The 17,930-nt window shown below is 61.0% G+C and overlaps 2 protein-coding genes across 6 annotated transcripts; both read right to left on the bottom strand.

The window, feature by feature from the left end:
- Positions 1-560: 560 nt before the first annotated feature.
- On the bottom strand, positions 561-4,788 carry PLPP2 (phospholipid phosphatase 2). Of its 3 annotated transcripts, none has more exons than XM_080359354.1 (6): positions 4,605-4,788; positions 2,855-3,006; positions 2,283-2,560; positions 2,029-2,086; positions 1,725-1,947; positions 561-1,622 (listed from the first exon to the last, which is right to left on the bottom strand). In XM_080359354.1, exons 1-6 carry the CDS (start codon positions 4,654-4,656, stop codon positions 1,573-1,575), a joined length of 813 nt encoding a protein of 270 aa, XP_080215480.1. In that variant the 5' UTR covers positions 4,657-4,788; the 3' UTR covers positions 561-1,572. The 3 variants fall into 3 exon arrangements, with proteins under 3 accessions (XP_080215480.1, XP_080215479.1, XP_080215481.1); XM_080359353.1 differs by having other exon boundaries at positions 1,725-1,901; XM_080359355.1 differs by having other exon boundaries at positions 1,725-1,901; positions 4,609-4,788.
- A 2,122-nt stretch (positions 4,789-6,910) lies between these two features.
- Positions 6,911-17,405, bottom strand: MIER2 (MIER family member 2). 3 transcript variants are annotated; one of them, XM_080359261.1, is made up of 12 exons: positions 17,319-17,405; positions 16,690-16,841; positions 15,878-16,003; positions 15,115-15,238; positions 14,169-14,278; positions 13,446-13,515; positions 12,506-12,657; positions 11,907-11,988; positions 11,729-11,823; positions 10,814-10,941; positions 9,986-10,122; positions 6,911-9,258 (listed from the first exon to the last, which is right to left on the bottom strand). In XM_080359261.1, exons 2-12 carry the CDS (start codon positions 16,831-16,833, stop codon positions 8,783-8,785), a joined length of 1,644 nt encoding a protein of 547 aa, XP_080215387.1. In that variant the 5' UTR covers positions 16,834-16,841; positions 17,319-17,405; the 3' UTR covers positions 6,911-8,782. The 3 variants fall into 3 exon arrangements, with proteins under 3 accessions (XP_080215387.1, XP_080215388.1, XP_080215389.1); XM_080359262.1 differs by having other exon boundaries at positions 10,838-10,941; XM_080359263.1 differs by lacking the exons at positions 16,690-16,841; positions 17,319-17,405 and adding an exon at positions 16,248-16,291.
- Positions 17,406-17,930: the final 525 nt, after the last annotated feature.

Below are 17,930 nucleotides of genomic sequence, written 5' to 3'. Positions count from 1 at the left end.
ACTGTGTGGCAGAGACACCCTGCGCCGGCACTTCCCAGCGGCTTTGTTTTACACCATCAGATCTTAAACAACCACCCCGAGGGCTGGGACGGGGAAGGACCCCGCGGAGGGAGCAGGAAAGGTCTGGTGCGAGGAAAACTCGCAAAGGAGAACAGGAAAGCAGCACGTGGGGAGGGAGCTCCCTGCGCACAGCAAAGGTGGTTTTGGTCAGGGCTTGTCCAGACCGGAGCGACCCACACGGCGCGAGCACATCGACGCCCGCAGCGAGTGCAGGGTGCGCGGGGCAGCTGCTGCGGGCCGGGCCAGACCAGGCTGTGCTGACCCCGCGGCTCGGGAGGCAGAGCCACCCCAGGACCTGCCTTTTCCCCCCCGAGGGCGCTCCTGGTCCCGCCCGGGCTCAGCAGCCCCATGTGCCCCACACAACAAACCTCCCTGCTAGCGATGGGCTTCAGAGCCCATTCCCGTGGAAGGGGAAACCCTGAATACTTGAGCCCATCCACTCTAAGACCAGGAGCATCCATGGAGCAAGAGAACAGGCCTGACACAGACATTCTTTAAGGATGATCTAATTTTAAAACCACATTTTTATAAAAACACATCATAATGAAAATGCATGTAGCTTAAAAAGAGGCCCAGAGCACTGCGGTGCCGGAGGCAGCTGCGCGTCAGCGCTGGGGCTGCTCCGCGGCCCATCCCCACCTTCCAGGGAGCCCAGAGCTCTGTGTCCAGCTCCACATCCCCCTTTGTTTTCCTTTACCACAGAAAGCTTCTCCCTTTCCCCGAACACCCCGCACCCCCGAAAGCACCCGCTGAAGCTGCAGGACAGACAAAGGCTGGAGCGCCCCTGGCCGGGCACGCAGCCGGCAGGGCGCACGCTCCCGCTCCCAGCACCGCAAGACCAGGCACCCCGGAGAAGAGCCCGCGCAGCCCGCGCTCAGAGCGGCCGCTGCCTGCCACGGCTGCTTTTAAAGGTAATCAGGGAACGGAGAAGAGCTCTGGATTGCTTTAATCCTTTCCAAAAAAGCATTGCTAGCCCAGCAGCTGTCCTCCTCCCCCTGTGTTTGCGAGGATTTGTACTCATAAGGCTGGATAATTTGACAGAGATAACACACGCTCAGCACAGGCAACCTCAGACTTCCCGACCTGTTTGCTCTTTGCTCCGCATGGTTTGCCAGCCCAATAAATCCACCCCGCGTGCCACCCTCCCCTCCCCCCCCGCGAAGGGCTGGGACGGCAGCCTCGGAGCGTGACTCAGACGCACAGGGGACCGAGGACCTCCCCCGCCGCGGCCACGGCGCCGGCACCGCCGGGCACCGGCAAGCGCAGCGGCACGGCGAGCCGGGGAGCGGGGCTGTCCCGCAGGTACCTGCAGCGCCAAGAGGCGCCGGAGCTGGCGGTTAATCCAGAGCCAACGTCCCCGTCCCCCCGCGCCGGGAGCGGTGCAGAGCGCGGCGAGGGCAGGGCGGCCGTGCGGCACGCGTGGCTCACGGCGCGCCCCGGTAGCTGTAGTGATTGCGGTCAGGGTCGTTCATGGTGAGCGGCAGGCTGGGCTTGCGCTCCGGGTCCTTCTCGTCACACTGCCGCGGGGGACGGTGCTTGAAGAAGTCTGAGACGTAGCGCACCTGGAACAGACCGACGGGAAAGAGAGGTCGGGGATCCCTCCCGCGGGCTGAGCCGTGACCGGCAGCAACGCGGCAGAGCCGGGTCACGCGGGGGACACTCACGATGAGGACGGCAATGAGGGCGCCTTGGAGCAGCCCCGCCAGCACATCGCTCCAGTGGTGCTTGTAGTCCGACACCCTGGTGTAGCCCACGTAGATGGCGAAGGCGATGAGGAAGAACTGGATGGTGGGGCGCAGCAGCCGGGCCCACTTCCCCACCAGCCGCGCTTGCACATAGAGCTGGGCAGGGAGGGGCAGCGATCAGCAGCGCGGTGGCACCGGCGGCCTGCAGACAGGGCGCTCAGGGCACTGCCCGTGGGACAGGACGCGCTGGGGACCCGCTGCCTGCCCGCAGCACGGCACTTACCGCCAGGAACATCATGCAGTACATCCCGAAGGAGGAGTGCCCGGAATAGAAGGACAGTCTGTGGGGAAAAGGGACAGGTCAGGCCACGAGGTTTCGCCCCAGCACCCAGCTGGAGCCCGTCAAGCCACCCCTCATTCTGCAGGCTCTGCCCTACGGCAGGAGAGCGCCGGTAGCGGCTGGAGCTTCCAGCAGCCGGCAGGAGCCCGGCAGCGCCGGCGGGGCGGAGGGGACGCGTCCTGTGCCCCGTGGCTCACCTGGATTCGGTGACATTCCTGCTCTCCCCCTGGCAGACGTTCTCCAGCTGCACGTACAGGGAACAGTTCACCTTGGACCAGTCGGGGTTGCAGACAGCCAGGAAGTTTGGCCGGAGGCGGCCGATCATGTACTTGGCCAGGTCGGTCAGGGACTGGCTGATGGCCGCCCCGAAGAGGAAGGTCCCCACGACCTTGTAGAGGGCAGCCAGGTAGTTGTTGAACTCCGACTTGGAGTAGAGGCGCTCCGTGTAGACCAGATACGCCTCCCCTGACGAGATCTGCGGGGACCAACGGGACAAGGGTGAGGGTCTCGGGGTTCCCAGCACGAGGGTAGAAGATGCTCCGGCTCCCAGGTTTGAGGCAGAGGAGCCTCCAGCCCCCCCAGAGCCTCTCCCCTCCCTGCAGGGAACCAGCCCCACGGGACACGTGTCTCTCCGCCCTGAGCAGAGCTGGGCTCGACCTGAGGGTCCTGCGGCCTTGCTGGGGGTCTGGAGATGGGCTGGGACCCAGCTCCCGGGTACAACCTGCCAGGGTGTCCCTGCCCCGGAGGGAAGGGAATGGTGCTTCCTTACAATGGCAACGGTGCAGGTGATGGTGACCCCAGCCATGAGGCCATGGGTGATGGTGTCCGCCTTGTAGGGGTAGCGGATGGAGTCATCGTTGCAGTAGAAGCCCCGCTTGTACGGGGAGTTCACCAGCGTCAGGATGATGAAGGGCAGAGACGCTGCAAGGCAGAGAGAAGGTGAGGACTGGGGATACTCATCCGAAGGCTCCACACAGACACCCAGCGCCACACAGTCCGCCGTCCCTCATCCCCGGGGTCTCCGCTCCCCAGTGCCGGGGACGGATCCCCCCGGGGACACAGTCCCGAGCCACCTGCACCCAGGGCAGGAGGACCCGCACCCGCTGGGGCGCCAGCCCCGATGCTGATAGGGCCCTATCAGAGCTCGCAGCTGCCTGCGGCGCCCAGATACCACACGGGACGGCCACGAACGGGCACTTGCGGAGCCCCAGCGCTGCCCGCGCTACCCGGGCAAGGCCCCGGAGCCGCGGTGCCCCGCAGTCCACCTTAAGCCCGGGCTCCTCTCCCGGTTCCGCCTCTCCCGGCGGTTCCACCTCCCCTCGCTCCGCAGTCTCCCCGGAACACGCACCTTTGTCCCCGCCCGCACCCTCCTCCCCGCGCCCCTTCCCCGGGGGTCCCTCCGCGCCCGGACCCGCCGCCTCCTGCGCTCCCGAGGACGAACCCCGGGCGCTGCCCGGGCTGCCCGCCCGCCCCGCTCCCCCCGAGCGGCGGCAGCAGCGGCCAAAAGGCGCTGCCGGGAGCCGGGACCGCGCCGCGGTGCTCCCGCCCGCTCGGGCTGCGGGAGCGGCCGCCCGGCGCAGCGGGGGCTGCAGCCGCCTCTGTGTACACCTCGAACGTCAATTTGCCGCTCGAATTAGACACCGCTTTTCTTTTTGGATAATTCCATCCTCCAAAAAAGCTCCCCTAAAAATAAAGAGACACCGGCACACGAGGCAGAAAAGTGATCCAAACAAAAACAGGAACCTGCCTCTCCCCACCGGTGCTTAGAGCCCAAGAAAGCAACTCCCGGCCCGGGAGGTTCAGGCTGAAATTACGACCTGGGCCTTTATTTTTAGTCCGTCTTAATTAGGTGGTTGTCAGCGTCAGTTTTAGAAAGGGGCGTCTGCCTGCAGCGGGGGGTGGGAGGCTGGCGGGGTGCCGGGAAGGGGCACCCGGACCCAACCGCCCGGGGCTGCGGAGCCCCCGGCCCCGCTCCGGCCGCCCGCGGAGCGCAGGGCCCGGCCGGCGGGCGGGCGGCCAGGGCGGCAGCAGAAGGAAACGTCCCTCCCGGCCGAGCCGCGCGGCGGGGCCCTGCCGGCAGCCGACCGGCACGGGGCCGGCTCCAGCCCCCGGTTCCCCGCGGAGGCCGCCGGACTCGCCCGGGGGTCCCCCCGCTCCCGCTCGGCCACGCAGGGCAGCCCCCCCCAAGGCTCCGGGCAACGGAGCGGCCGCACGTCGGGGCACCAGCTTCACGGCGGGGCCCGGTAGCTCCGGGCCAGGCGCCGGTGCTCCCGGGGCCGGTGAGCTCCTCGCGGAGGTCCCGAGCCCCGGGACAGGGGCCGGGCAGGTGCCTCCGGGGCTGCCGCCGGCTCGGCCCACCCAGCAGCACCAGCAACGGTGCTGGCGCAGAGCACCCGAGACGCGCAGTCCCGGACCGGCCCGCGGCACAGCCCCACCGGGAGCATCGCGGGGGGACACGGGGACGCTGCGGAGCCCCCCGGGGCGGGGGCGCCATGGCCGCGCCGGTACCGAGCCCTCACCGACCGCCAGGCAGAGCACGTCGAGCACCACGAAGACCTTCCTGCGCTCCATCCCGCTGCCGGTGGCGGCCCCGCGGCCCGGCCCCACGGCTCACATGGCCCGGAACGACGCGGGTCCAGCCGGGAGGTGAAGTCCGGGCGGACGGGACGGGGCGGGGCGGGACGGGGCGGCTCCGGCAGCCGGTGCTCCCGCCCGCGGGCCGGGGCGGGGCGGGGGCGGGCTGTGGGGCCGGCGCCGGGGCAGGTGTGGGGCGCAGCGGGGGCCCGGAGCCCCCTCGGCCCCGACCGCTTCCCCGGGCCCCGCTCCCGCGTCCTTGGCTCCGGTCCCCCCGGTCCGCCTGGCCGCTCTCCCTGTCCCGGCCCGGGGAAGGGGCAGAAGGAGTGAGGCGGCGCGTGGGAGCCGCGCGTGTCCCGCCAGCCTCGGGCTTCTTTCCCGAGAAGAGAAAACAAAACAGCGAACGGAAAAAAGGAAAAGCCAAGAGTGGAAGAAAGCGGCCACAAAACGCGCTGTTTGCACCGGGGTGGTGCAGCTGCTGTTTATTGCAGAGCAGATATGGGGCTGACTCAGTGGTGATCCTGGGGAAGAGGAGGGTGCCCCGGGAGCTTCGGACACAGTGCAGGGGCTGGGTTTAAACACAGGACAGCACACATCCTTGTTTTAAGCTGTGATTTAACCGCTGAGATGCAGGGTGGCACTTTCCTGAGCCTGAGACACGGCCGGAGCAGGACAGGCTCCCGCTGCCGCCCGTTGGGCTGAGGACGAGCCGGTGGCACCCAGAGCAGGAACAGGCGCAAAGGTTGACGTGTGGGTCTCCGCAGCGCGTCCCTGGCGGGAGCGGGGACAACCGCAGCCCAGCTGTTTGCTCCAGGCCTCACTGCTGGTCAGGAACGGAAGGAAACTAATAATACAGAAGCCACCCAAATGATTGCTACCGGGCTGGTTCACGGGAGCGCAAAGTGGCCTGCGGAGAGTACCAGTGCTGTTCTGGGAAGCCAGCAGAGCTGGAAGCGCTCTCGGGCTGCCCTGGGATTTCAGGAGGGGAACAGAGCCGCTTGCTGGCTTTCCCCTGCTCGGACTGACCCGCTCTGTCCTGGCGCAGCCTCCGGGCTGCCCGGCGGTGCCCCGGGGCCCTGGCACGGCTGCCGGGGGGTTTGCCCCACACATGCTGCCTGTGGGCCCCAGATCTTGGTGACGGGAGGGTAAAGGCCCCGCGGCAGCAGAGCCGGGGGGATGCTGCAGGAAGGGATGTTGTTTGGTGCTGGGGGGATGCCCGGGCTGTGCCAGGGAGGGGATGTGGCACCTCAGACAGGTTTTATCCCCGCGGTGACACATCTCCCTCTCTCACCGCAGCCCCCAGCAGTTTTTGGCGGCGCTGAGCCACCCTTGGGCTGGCGTGGAAACGCTCCAGGCTGGGCCGCCGCGGGCGCAGATGTGGCAGCTGCGGGCAGGACTTTGCCCCACGCGGCTGCGGGTGGTGCCAGGAACGGCCCAGCAGGGCTGGCCGCTCCAGCTTGGCCCAGCGCTCGGGGTGCTGAGCAGCGCCTGCGCTCAGCCCCCGCTTGACAAAGGGCCTTGCGGGGCCGGGGGCTCGGCCCTGGCTGCGGGGGGTCTCAGGGGTGTGCGGCGGCACGTTCGGGCCCCGCTCGTTGGATTCGCTCCAGCTCCACGGGGGATTTCCTGGAGCCGCGCAGGACGCGGGGCTGCGGCCCCCCCTGCCGTCCGAGCGCCGCGGCTGCAGCGGCCGCGCCCACGCGTGGGCACCGCGGGGCGGCAGCGCCCGCCAGGTCCCGCCCGGGCCCTGCGCCGCTGAGCGGAGCCACGGCCCCCCCGGCGCCGGGAGAAGAGCCGGGGAACAGGCCGGGGGGGTCCACAAACAGGGGCTTTGTGGCGCGAACGGACCCTCTCGCGGGAGCACGGGACGCAGCCGCAGCACAACGCTGCCCTGCCTCCAGATGTTATTTCTGGCTGAGGCCACTGGGACGTGGACGGACCCCCCGTGTCCCAGCGCCGGGGGCTCCCCGAGGGCTGCGGGGGCTTCAGGGGACGCGGAGCACCAGGAGAGCAGCTAGAACCCCCCTCGGGATCGGCAGCTCCGGGCACCCGCGGGGTGACGGAACCGGCCCCGGCGGGAGGAGCAGCCAGAACGGGCCGGGATCGCTCCCGCTCCCATTGTCACATCAGGACCGCGGCATCCCCCTCTCCAAAAACAAGGCGGACTTCCGGCTCGCTTTCAAATGACATTTTTAATTAAATAAATAACGGCGAGGGGTCTTCAAGGCAGTATCACTTCACAGTGTAGGGCGTGGGGGGAAGGGGGGTAAAGAGTCCAGCTTTGGGAGCAGCTCAAAGTGAATGTGCTTTGGAAGAAGGAAAAAGAAAACCCCAACGAAAAGCAAAATCAAACCTCCGCCCCCTCCCTGTCCCAGCCCTTTCCGCCCGCTCCTCTAACGTTACTTGGAAAAAGCGCCGCACTCGTATTGAAAGACCCCATATGAACCTGTAAACAACACTGAAAAACATAAATAAGAGCCAGTTCTGCCTCCGCCAGCCTCACCGCCCCCTTCCTCAGGCCTTGAAATAAACCAAAGCAAAAATGGTTTCGGGAAAACTAAGAAACGTTCTTGGCTGGTGGGGCAGGGCCGAGGCCGGGCCCCCCGCGCTGCCCTGCGCCCCCTCTCCCCACACAAGGGGGTCTCACCGGCAGCTCCACTGCGGAGCTGCTCTTTGTTTGCAACCCGCGGGCGCAGCCCCGGGAGCCGCGGTTCTCACGCTGGCGGGACGAGGCGGCTCCGGCGCCGCAGCAAACGCCTGCAAGCGCACCCAAAACGGGCCCGGCCGAGGAGGGCGGGGTCTGATCCTGCCGTCCCGCGAGGCTGTGGGTGCTGCACCACGCCACGTGAAGGGGCGATCTGCGCTGATGGTTTCAGTCGTCTTCCACGTCCCCCAGCAGCAGAACGAACCGCAGGGTCGCAGCCCAAAGGCCCCTGCTAAACCACACCAACCTCAACCCAAACCCCTCCCGCGTGCAGGAAGCGGCTGGAGGAAGGAACGCGGTGCCCGGTCTCGCTCCGCACACGGTCCCTGCGCAGACGGGGATGAGACGTGGATTTCAGCCCAGACCTGGAACACACCTGGGAGGTGAAGCAGCTCCGGCCTCGGCACACCCGAACGTGCCACTGCGCTGCCACGCGGGGCCACCGCGTCACCTCCTCCCAACACCGCTGGTGGCAGCGAAGACACCACTTTCCTCTCAGAAAACAGAGCGCTTGCTTGCTTGTGATGCAGAACGGGGCAGGAATGCCCAGGGACTGCTGCGCTCTCCTGCCCGGGACGCTGCACGAGCGTGGTCCCCTCAATGCGGTGCCGTGGGACCGAGCAACCTCCTCCCATGGCTGGCAAATCGGTTGCGCAAGCTGCGAGTTACAGACGTTTCCACCTGCATTTCACCCTCTCGCACCGCGGCGGGCAGCAGCGATCGAGTCGCTCACCGCAGGAGCCGCGGCGGCACCGCGCAGCCCCGGGCCAGCGCCGCTCTGCGCGTCTACAAACTCCCTCAACTCCCACACACGTCTCCCACGGCCCAAGGGAAGGTGAGAAGGACCTGACGCTTCTGTCGAAGGCCGGACAGGCTGCCCGCAGCGGGCGGCAGGCGCACGGGGACACGGCGGCTGCGGGAGGGTGGCGGCAGCGGCGCGTGCCTGTCACGGCTCAGGAGCGAGGGACAGGGGGGTGACGGGAGGGGAACGGGAACAACTCTGCTCCCTGCGCACCCCCGAGCTCTCGGGCTGCGCCCTCCGTCCCAGCCCCGCGCGCCGGTGACACATCCCCATTCTCAAAGCACCTCTGCGCTCAGACTGTCCCGCTGGGGCCAAGGGACATCGCCCGTGTCCCAGGCTCTCCCAACAGCCTGGAATCATCCGGGGTGCCACATGGCCAGTGGGACAGCAGGGGACAGACCTGCCCCCTCGCTGCCGCCAACCACCGGCTCTGTGACGGCGTCAGAACGCACCGGAGCACAACGGCGTTTGGTTTCACTGTAGCCTTGGATCAAAAGAACGGAAAGACGGATTCTGACCAACAGCTCCAAACTGTCCTCACGGAACGCTGCAAGTTCCAGGATTTCACTCAGTCGGGTCAAAGTCCTCGCTGGGTCTGTGACAAGTTTGCGACTGGAGACTCACTGTGACAGCGGCTCCGACCGAGCCACCGGCGCTGGACAGGCCTGATGCGCAGTCAGGAAACTATTTACATCTCCAATGCCAATGAGGCCAAAATCTGTGACCGATAAGGACACTTGCGCAGGGGCCACCACCGCCTCTGGCTCTCTGTCCAAATCCATAGGGCCAGCAATTAAAGGCAAACTCTCGTTAGTGTCTGCAGGGAGCGTGAAGTCCATGGGTATCGTCTCGCCAGAGCTCTGTAACGTCTCCTGCTTCTCTGCCAGTCCTGGTCCTGCGGGCGGCAAAGCGCGGGGCCCCGTCTCCGCGGGGCTGGCAGCGCGGTGCGCGCAGGGCGCCGACGCGGCGCCCGAGGACGGCTCCTCCGCGGGGTCGAAGGAGCAGTTGGTCTCGGAAGGAGTGCTGCACTCGTAGCCCTGCCCCGACTCACTGACGCTGCCCGGGCTGCCGGCCGTGCTCTCCACGCTGAGGGGCTCTGAGCGGCACCACCAGGGACAGCAAGCGAAAGAAAACTCGAGTGAGTCCACAGCGTACGAACAACAAGAATCCGGTTCAACCCCACCTAATCACAACAGTATGTGTTTGATGGCGCAAATGTTTCTTTATTATAGCAAGCAAGATCCCTGCCAGCGCGTAACGAAGAAAGGCAAGAAGCAGACAGCAGATGGGAGGCCATCAGTGTTTCTATAGAAATTAAAGGAAATCTCAGAGAGACTCTCCAAGATAAGCCAGATCGTGAGTCCTGTTCCCTCACGCCAACCCCCTGGGAGGTGCCTACAGCAGGACAGCGCGGGAATGAACCCGCTTTGGGCTCCCTGGGAACCCTTTGACAGCCATTTGCAGGTACAGCCCAACTGCTGGTGGCTTCAATGAGCCCCCGGAGCAGTCACCTGTGTCCAGTGCGCCTGCGTCAGAGCACTGAACCCCCAGCGCAGGCGTCCGGAGTCAGCGCAAATCCTTTGCTTTGGGAATTACTTAGGACACCCCTCCAAGCCCGAAGCAGGAACAACTCTTTTGAAGTCACTACTGGTCAATATGAGACAGACGAGTCTCCTTTGCTCACACCAGAACCCACCCAGGGCTGGTATTTGATGCAGGACAAAGCGAGCACGGGGGCAACGCGGCGGAGAGGAGCGACAGCGCGATAACGGCCCCGGGAGAAAGGTGGAGAGAGACAGGCAGACAGAAGGCAAGGGACTGACCTGTGCTCTCTATTGCTAGCTGATCCTGACCGAAATGAGCGTCCAGGCATCTCGCCACAGAGGGAATCGGCGGGGAGCTCCGGGAACGACCGGCGTTTTCGACTTCACCCCCGTCCAAGTCGTTGTCGGTGTAATCCCTGCGGGTGCAGACAGAAAGCAGTGCCACCTCCCGTTCGGCACAGAGCTGCGCGCAGGGAAAATGGTGACTGAGCTCAGAATCCCTTGACAAACCGAGCAACGGGGCTGCACAGCGGAGCTCCAGGGTGGCCCCGAGCCCCCGCAAAGGCGACGGCCAGACCCGGTCCCCAGGGCCCGGCCAGCCCCGCGCGGCTGCCCCGACGGTGTCCCGCTAACGTTTCTAACTGATTCAGCTTAAATACTTCACTTTTACCTTTCAATACATTTCAGTTTCAGCCTCTTTTCGAGCAGCATTTTCTGTAATTGGTGTACATTTCAAAGTGAAGAATTTGCCTCCAAGTGTGGCAGCAGGGAAAGAAATTAATTCAGGTTCCAAACCACCAGAAATAGCATCTTTTTGAACTTAAAAAGCTCCCTTCCCAAACCCTCAGCGAACTGGGTTTTTTCCTGAGATCAGCCCTAAATCCCTGCCCTTAGCCTTCATTTTTGTGGATGCATTTGTCTGAAACAAAACAGTATTTTCTGATACAAGAAGGCAAAGAATTGCTTTGTCTCCCCTCCCCGCACTGACGGTGTTTGTGTTCCCTCCAGGCTCCCACCCCAGAAAAGCACAGCCCGAGGTGCTCTGCAGCAGGAATCTTCGCTGGGAGGTTAATATTACTAATTTTAGTGTGAGAATATTCCACGCACGTGGCTCCAGGGTGGAGGACGTACTTCTTCCTTCCTAGACGCGTCTGCTGAGTGAAGTAGTCATAGCGCTCTGATTTTTTCCACATGTAGTAATACTCCACACACTCGCCCACCGACCGGGTGCGGACCTGAGGAGAAACATCACGGTCGGAACGCGGCGCAGCGTGGAGCAAGGGCTATCCTCCCATTTAATCGGCACAGACTAATTAAGTGCGTCACAGTAATTGATATTGCTGCAGACACATCTGCGCTGCGGAGCGGAAGCACATACTGAGATTTCCAAGGTGGTGATCAGGCAGGGAGTGATCCCCACAGGGCACAGTGTTCTCGCAGAGCCCGGTGTGGGTTCACACACGGTGCGTTCGTGCAGGACCCTCCTGCACTTCCAGGAGCACACTTAACACTGAGAGAGCAAACCTGCGTCCGTTTTCACTGGCCAGCATCAGCATGCCCACAGTTAATCAGCGGAAGAACTGCACTCTCTGGTTCTGCCAACTCCCAGCACAGCAGCGTACGTTTCAGGGCCCAGCTTTCCCTACGACAGCATCTTTCGTTCTAGAGGACCCCAGGGGACTTCACAAAACATCCACATGCTCAACTCACTCATTCACAGAAGTACTGCAAGGGCTGAGAGTTTGGAAATAACTTTTGAGACTCCAGAAAGGGCTAATCAGTAATTAACTGACATCACTCATGCAGGTCAGTGGTGTTTGTGACTTCTCCCACCTGGAAAATAAGGCAGAGCAGGGCAGTGAACAGCCCATCACCCGCTGGCGTGAGCCAACACAAAGCCTGGGGTCGGAACCGGGCAGTCCTGGAGCTGCTGCACGAGCCGAGGCTCAAAATGCACATCTGGTGCCAACGCACGCGCCTCCTCCCTCTGGCTCAGCGGGATGCGGGGCTACGCGTCCTCACCTTGTTCGCTTGGATGAGATGGAAGTTCTTCCCATGGACCCTGAAGCCGTGCTCAAAGTTTCTACATTCTTCCTCACTCCAGGCACAGAGCTCATCTGCAGCAGAAGGAAAGAGGAACTGGAGACGTGCAGAATGCCCTGATGTATAGGGCAGGACCCAAATATGGGGGAGTTCTCACCTCTGATCACCTTCACGTTGAACCGTAACCTCCGCAGTGCCTCTTCTGCATTGAAGTTGCATTTAACCAGCTCATACAAAGCCTGGGAAACAGGAGAAAAATCACTCAGAGCACGTACCCGAGCAACACATCACAAACCAACCTGCTCGGGACTCATGTTTGTCTCACAAAACCCATTTTCCCCAGGAGCCCGTTTGCCCCAGCCCGGCCATGGGCACACGACTCCGCTTCCCAAGGCACCGTCTGACCACCCCAGGCCCGAGTTGCCGCGGCTGCTGCCGCCGCTCTGCGCTGCGCGCTGCCCTGTGCTCCTGCAGACCCGCTGCCGCCCTAACCCGGCTGGCGCAGGGCAAACAGCTGCTCTGAAGTTTCTCAGCCAAAGGTTTGATCTTCTGCTGGCTTCAGAGACGAGTCAGACACCGCTATGGAGGACAGACCCAACAATTCTCTTGGCAGCGTGTCTGTCTCTCAGCCCGGATCTCCGTAGGAAACGCCGCCCTAGGCAGATGCTCAGATCTCTCTGGCTTTACCGACTGCTCATAAAGCAGATCTTTTCAGGTGTTCCCGCACCGTCGCGGCGCAGGAAGCCGCACGCATACCTGCTCGTTGTCCTTCACCACCTCTCCTTTGGGCAGGCCGCTGCTGGCCAGCTCGTCCCACCGCCGCTTCACCGCGCGGTACAGGAACTCCTCCACCTCTCTCTCCGGGAGTACGTTTGGGTCCCAAAGCAGCTGATCTTCATTCTCGTAGGCTAATGGAGAAAGCACTGAAATAAGCTAATCGGAGAATTCTGCTGCTTTTGAGAAGTGGTCTGTGTGCAGCGTAGGAGGAAGAGGAGGGAGAAATCTCTGCCTGCTGCTCCCGCCTGGCACTAGAGACGCCAACCGGTGCTGTGCAGGTGCTGCGCTTTCCCTCCTGATCTTGGAGGCAGATAAGCTTAATACTCTTTATACATCCTTCAGAGCCCTAAGCACAGGTTTGGCTTGCTTTCACTGCAGAAGGACTGGCTGACAAGGGGTTTGCTACCACACTCTCAAAGGTTGTCGCTTTGATTCATTAATCCTGGCAACTAAAAACCCCAAGTTCTAAGGTACCTGTTTCAGCACGCAAGAAACAAAGAGAGCGGGAGGCAAAGGCTCCAGCCCCGGCCTCGGCTCAGCACCCTCTCTGTCCCAGACGCCAGACTAAGCAGCCACAAGCTGCTCCTCCCCACGGCCATCTGTAACACTCCAGCCACACAACACAGGAGCACACGGCGTCACCGAGCGATTTGGGCCCTTCCAGCTCCCGGGCCACGAGAACGTGGCACACAACAATGCAGAGAGAGGTTAGAGTAAAATAACAGCACAGAGGAAAGGAAGACAGACTCTGCAATCAAAAAATAATTGGAAATATTGACTTTTTTCCATTTAAATAAAAACATTAGCACCCTCTGTACTTATCTCGTGTCTACAGGGAAAGGAACCAACACTTCTGCCCCGCAGAGCCACCGAAGCCAGGGCAGACAGCACAAAGGAAGACGCGCAGAGGCTGCCTCACCTTTTTCACTGTGCCTGTTGAAGTGCAGGATGGGAACCGCGGCTTGGTACTGAGGTCCAACCATGATCTCCTGAAACACCAGCACAGAGAAGCGGGTACGTTGGCACGGAAAACGCTCCACGTAGGCACCGAGGTGCACGTCATGATTTAGGGACTACGACACCAGGAGGCCGATTTACAGGGCGGCAGCCCCCCCGCCACTATTGCTTCTAGGGAACCCTGACTATTTTATAGCATAACTAAAAAGATTTACTATCAACCAGGTGATACTTTAGGGACCTTAGGTATTTACATAGTTTTAATGGTAAAGATATACGGCAAGCAGCTAAGGCTGGAGATAAAAAAATGCGGCGGCTCTCCTGCAGCCCTCACGACCGAGATGAAGGTGTGAGTCCGCTCCTCTTTCCCCAGGGGGTTCCCCCAGTAAATCCCGCTGGGAGCACCGCGCAGCATTTCACCTTATGGGGCTACAGGCTGCGGGTTTAATTTACCCAGGCACAACAGCATCTTCTGTATCTGTAGCAGAAAATGGTTTCAGATACAGTTTTCGGGATCATATTAAAAAAGCTCTCTTGTAACCCACATCTGCCACCGTCCGCACAAAACATGAGCAAAAGAAAAGAAAAGAAAGACAATTTCTCATGGAAATATCACAGCGCTTGGGTGTCACACTTTCCTCAGACCCAGGCAGGTTGCACTTCAAAACGTGCTCGTATCATTTACCTTCTTACACTCGTTGGATGGGATGGAATCCTCCTCTGAATCCTCAGCCATGGAGGAAGCACATGGAGACGAACACGGCTCTTTGTCTTCATCAGCAAGGAAGTTGTTTGCTTGGTGGGAAAGGAAAAGATCCGCAGTTATGAAACGGTTTTTATTTTCCAATAGCTCTACGCTCCCCCTCCTTCCTTTCATTTTCTATCCTAGAGCTACTTCTAACATGCTCCTCAATGAGAACTCGCCCATAGTTTAATCTTCTGTTTAAACAAAACAATTTGCACCCTTGCCGCACGGGTAGTGCCAACCAGCCCGAGCAGCTCGGACCCCGGGCCAGCAGAAGGAGCACAATCACTTCACACTGAGTCTCTCTCGTGCACTTTGGCTTCCTGCGCATTCCAATACTTCGGAACCGCCACAACATATCACACCACTAGCACCACTGAATGCATTCACTTCTACAGATGTCCAGCAGGTGCTGATCTTTCAGACTGCGACAACGGCGGGCAGCAAAACAATCCTCACTCTCTGTTTTGTTAGGGCAAGAGGAAACGGCCTCAAGTTGCCCAGGGGAGGTTGAGGTTGGATCTGGGAACAATTTCTTCCCCAAAGGGCTGTGGGGCATTGAACAGGCTGCCCAGGGCAGTGCTGGAGTCACCAGCCCTGGAGGGCTGGACAGACGGACATGAAGTTCTCAGGACACGGGGCAGGGACGGGGTGGGTCATGGTTGGTCTGGATGCTCTCGAGTTGTTCTCTCCCCACCCCACCGCTCCGTCACGTCCCAGCCAGCGCCCAGCAACGCCGCTGGCACTCGGCTTTATTTGCAGCCCCCAGAAGGAACGTGGAAAAACTGATGTCACGAAACTCAGTGACAAAATAAAGAAAAACATCCTTGCCCTATTCTGCACGTCACATCTAAGTGGAAACGAATTAGAAATGAGTGACACATACAGCCAGGCTGGTTTGGGAATAGGTCTGACGCATCGTGGGACGTGACGGATGGAGTGAGATCATCAGCTGAAGATTGCGTCTCCTCCTCTTCTTCCCCTGAAAGCAAATCCTTCGCTATTTGTTCCTTTTAACAACAACAAGAAAGTGAAAAATATTTTTAAATTAAAAAAAAATATGTGGGGGGGTGTGAGGCCTAGAGTAAAACATTTCTGGCCTAGAGTAAAACATTTCTGGCCAAAGGCGGCCGCATCACAGGTCTCGCCCTCCCACGGCTCCTCCAGACCCCTCTCGCACCCCCGGCCACCCCCGGGCTGCCACCCCAGAAGCACTTCTACAAGTGCCAAGAGTGGCTTCCTATGGAAGGACAAGCAAGTGGCCCTTCCTGTGGAACTCCAGCCAGAGCGAGTATTTCAAACATCACGGAAGGTAAAAATAACACCACCTTTCTACAGATTTTAGCTGGAACAGGAGCCACCGCTTCAGCTGGGAAGACACAACCCCCCGACTCCCCACAGATCCACATCTACCTGCAAAGACTTGTCACCCAGGCTCCATAAAGAGCTTTTAGAGTGTTCTTTTAAAAACAGTCATCCTTTCTCCAGTCTCCTCGAAACTCTTTCAGTTCCATTCCGGCACTGGCGTTCCTCACTGGGACACCAGAACCTGGCAGCCCCTTCCCCGGCACCGGCCAAACCCCACGGGCAACAGCTCCGGGACAGCGAGCAGCCCGAGCGCACAGAGCCAGGCGGAGCGCGGCGCTCACCTTATCCAGAGTCATATCGGGGAGGTTGGGAGTGATGTCATTGCTCTCGCTGTCCTGCTCTGAGATGGGATCAGACGCCTCATAGCCATAAAGTGCGAGCAGCTCCTCAAACGGCATTTCACTGCTCTGAGCGAGAGGAGGACACAGCTGCATCAGGAACGGAACAAGCACCGCTACAGCGGCAGAGAACGCGGACACGCGGGGCAGTAAAGGCAGCTCTGCCCTGCCGGGGCTCTGAGCGGCCTCGGGGGACGCTGTGCAACGCGGGAGGGACCCGCCGCAACCACTTCTCAAAGGTACAGAAAAGGCAGGACCTTCCATCCCAAAGCAACACCATCGAGGGCATTTTTAAATATATCTAGTTTTTTACCCTGGATTTCATGGTGGTGAAGAGATGCCAGACAGTAGAACTGTGTTTCTACCCAGGAACAGAAGGAGCAAATCCCTACATTAATCTTGTGCCTGACCTGAAGAGAGAGTCCTTGGCACCAAGAACACGTTTGGTGTCCCACGACAGCCCCCGTGGGACCACCCGCCCCATCCATCTCCTCCTCGTGGCTCCTCCGCTGCGACGCGGCCACACACCCTTCAGCGAGGACACCGAAGGGTCCCGGGAGCCCGGAATTCACCTGCTACCAAAACCAGCCCCTCCTATCCCAACACAACCCTGAGGGCTGCTGAAGGGGAGACCCGCACACAGCACGGTGCCAGCTGAGCAAGAACTTCACCCAAACACCTTTGGTGCCAGTGCTGCAAAAGCAAACAAGAAACGGCAGCAGGTAGCTTCCCTTCCCCTGCCTTGCTGCCTTTACCTGAGAGGCACTGAAACTCTTCTCCAGCTCTTCTAGAGATTTCTGCTTCTCCTGAGCATCGTCCCCGTCTTCCCTCTCCTCCCGCACGCCGTAGTTCTGGGAGAGGATCTCCGCCAGGTTCAGTCGGTGATCAGCTGAGCCCATGGACACAACTGCAGGATCAGAAGAAGCTGGGATAGCAGCACCACCCTGGACCGGATCTCAGATGCAACAAAGCTTGGGACAACCCTTTCTTGTGTGCACACCCGGGAGAAGCCGGAGGAAGGGACGAGGTAGAAAGGAGCGAGAGGGGCTGGGGAACACGACCGAAGTCATTCTGTGAGCACTGAATTGCAGAGCCTGGTTCTCTGCACATCCGAGTCCCACAACCGACTGAAAGCTGAATCTGAACATTTTCTGGGTATTTATGTGTCTCTGACTGGATTCACTAGTGCCATAACACGTGAATGCACACCGCATTTCCTTTGTCTGGGGCATTTTTAGGATAAATTACCCCTCACTGCAAGAACGGGCAAATGGACACTTGCAGGGGCTTTGGCATCTTTACAGCTTTCCTCTGCCCGCCGGCCTGGGACCAGCAGGGCGGCCGGGACGGTGCTGGAAGGAGAGACACGGTGCACAGACGGTACCTGCTGCGCTCTGAAGGCCGGGCTCTCCGGGACACAGGCTGCGCGCTGGGTACGACGCCACCCTCGGGCTCTGCCTGCCCACCGAGGCCTTCGACAGCGGAGAAACACACAGTGAGACAGCGCCGCTTAAGTGTGACACACCCCCGGCCACCCAGCCCCACCAGCAGACGCAATTCATTGTCCAGTCCAACCGAGCGCACTCTGTGCACCGAGATTCACCATCCCCGAGCATCAGCAGCGAGATAACCCCACCGGAGACCCACGGAGCCCAGCCGTTGTGTGCACTGCAACAAAAGGGAGGAGTTTAAGGGGCAATGAAAGAAGAACGGGGCAGAAAGGATGTGGACAGCCACCGTCTTGAGGACGGTCACACTGGGAAATGGCCTCATAACTCAGGCCAGTGTCGCAGCCCCTCGGCTGGACCTTGCTGGAACGTGACCAAGTACGAAACTCTCTTGACAAACCCTTCCGCGCACACAGCCCCGTCTCACGGGAGGGGTGATGGTGAGGTCCACATTTACTCCCTCTGGTCTTGAGCGACCTCCAGAACACTCTTTCCCGAGACAACGATCTACATAGCGACTGCGCCTCCTTCGCACGGGGATCAATAAG

This window comes from Nesoenas mayeri, assembly GCF_963082525.1.
Source record: "Nesoenas mayeri genome assembly, chromosome: 25".
Classification (NCBI taxonomy): Eukaryota; Metazoa; Chordata; class Aves; order Columbiformes; family Columbidae; genus Nesoenas; species Nesoenas mayeri.
Note: the sequence above shows the minus strand (reverse complement) of the source record. Positions and strands in the feature narration are given on the sequence as shown.

Excerpts from the sequence above, each read along its gene's own strand:
- PLPP2 (XM_080359353.1), bottom strand. The coding sequence starts at position 4,656 with ATGGAGCGCAGGAAGGTCTTCGTGGTGCTCGACGTGCTCTGCCTGGCG. Across the intron at positions 2,087-2,282 it reads AGGAATGTCACCGAATCCAG|ACTGTCCTTCTATTCCGGGC; the intron begins GTGAGCCACGGG and ends TTTTCCCCACAG. Across the intron at positions 1,623-1,724 it reads CCCTCATTGCCGTCCTCATC|GTGCGCTACGTCTCAGACTT; the intron begins GTGAGTGTCCCC and ends GGTCTGTTCCAG.
- MIER2 (XM_080359261.1), bottom strand. The coding sequence starts at position 16,833 with ATGGGCTCAGCTGATCACCGACTGAACCTGGCGGAGATCCTCTCCCAG. Across the intron at positions 13,516-14,168 it reads CATCCAACGAGTGTAAGAAG|GAGATCATGGTTGGACCTCA; the intron begins GTAAATGATACG and ends CTGGTGTTTCAG. Across the intron at positions 10,942-11,728 it reads ATCTCATCCAAGCGAACAAG|GTCCGCACCCGGTCGGTGGG; the intron begins GTGAGGACGCGT and ends GTTTCTCCTCAG.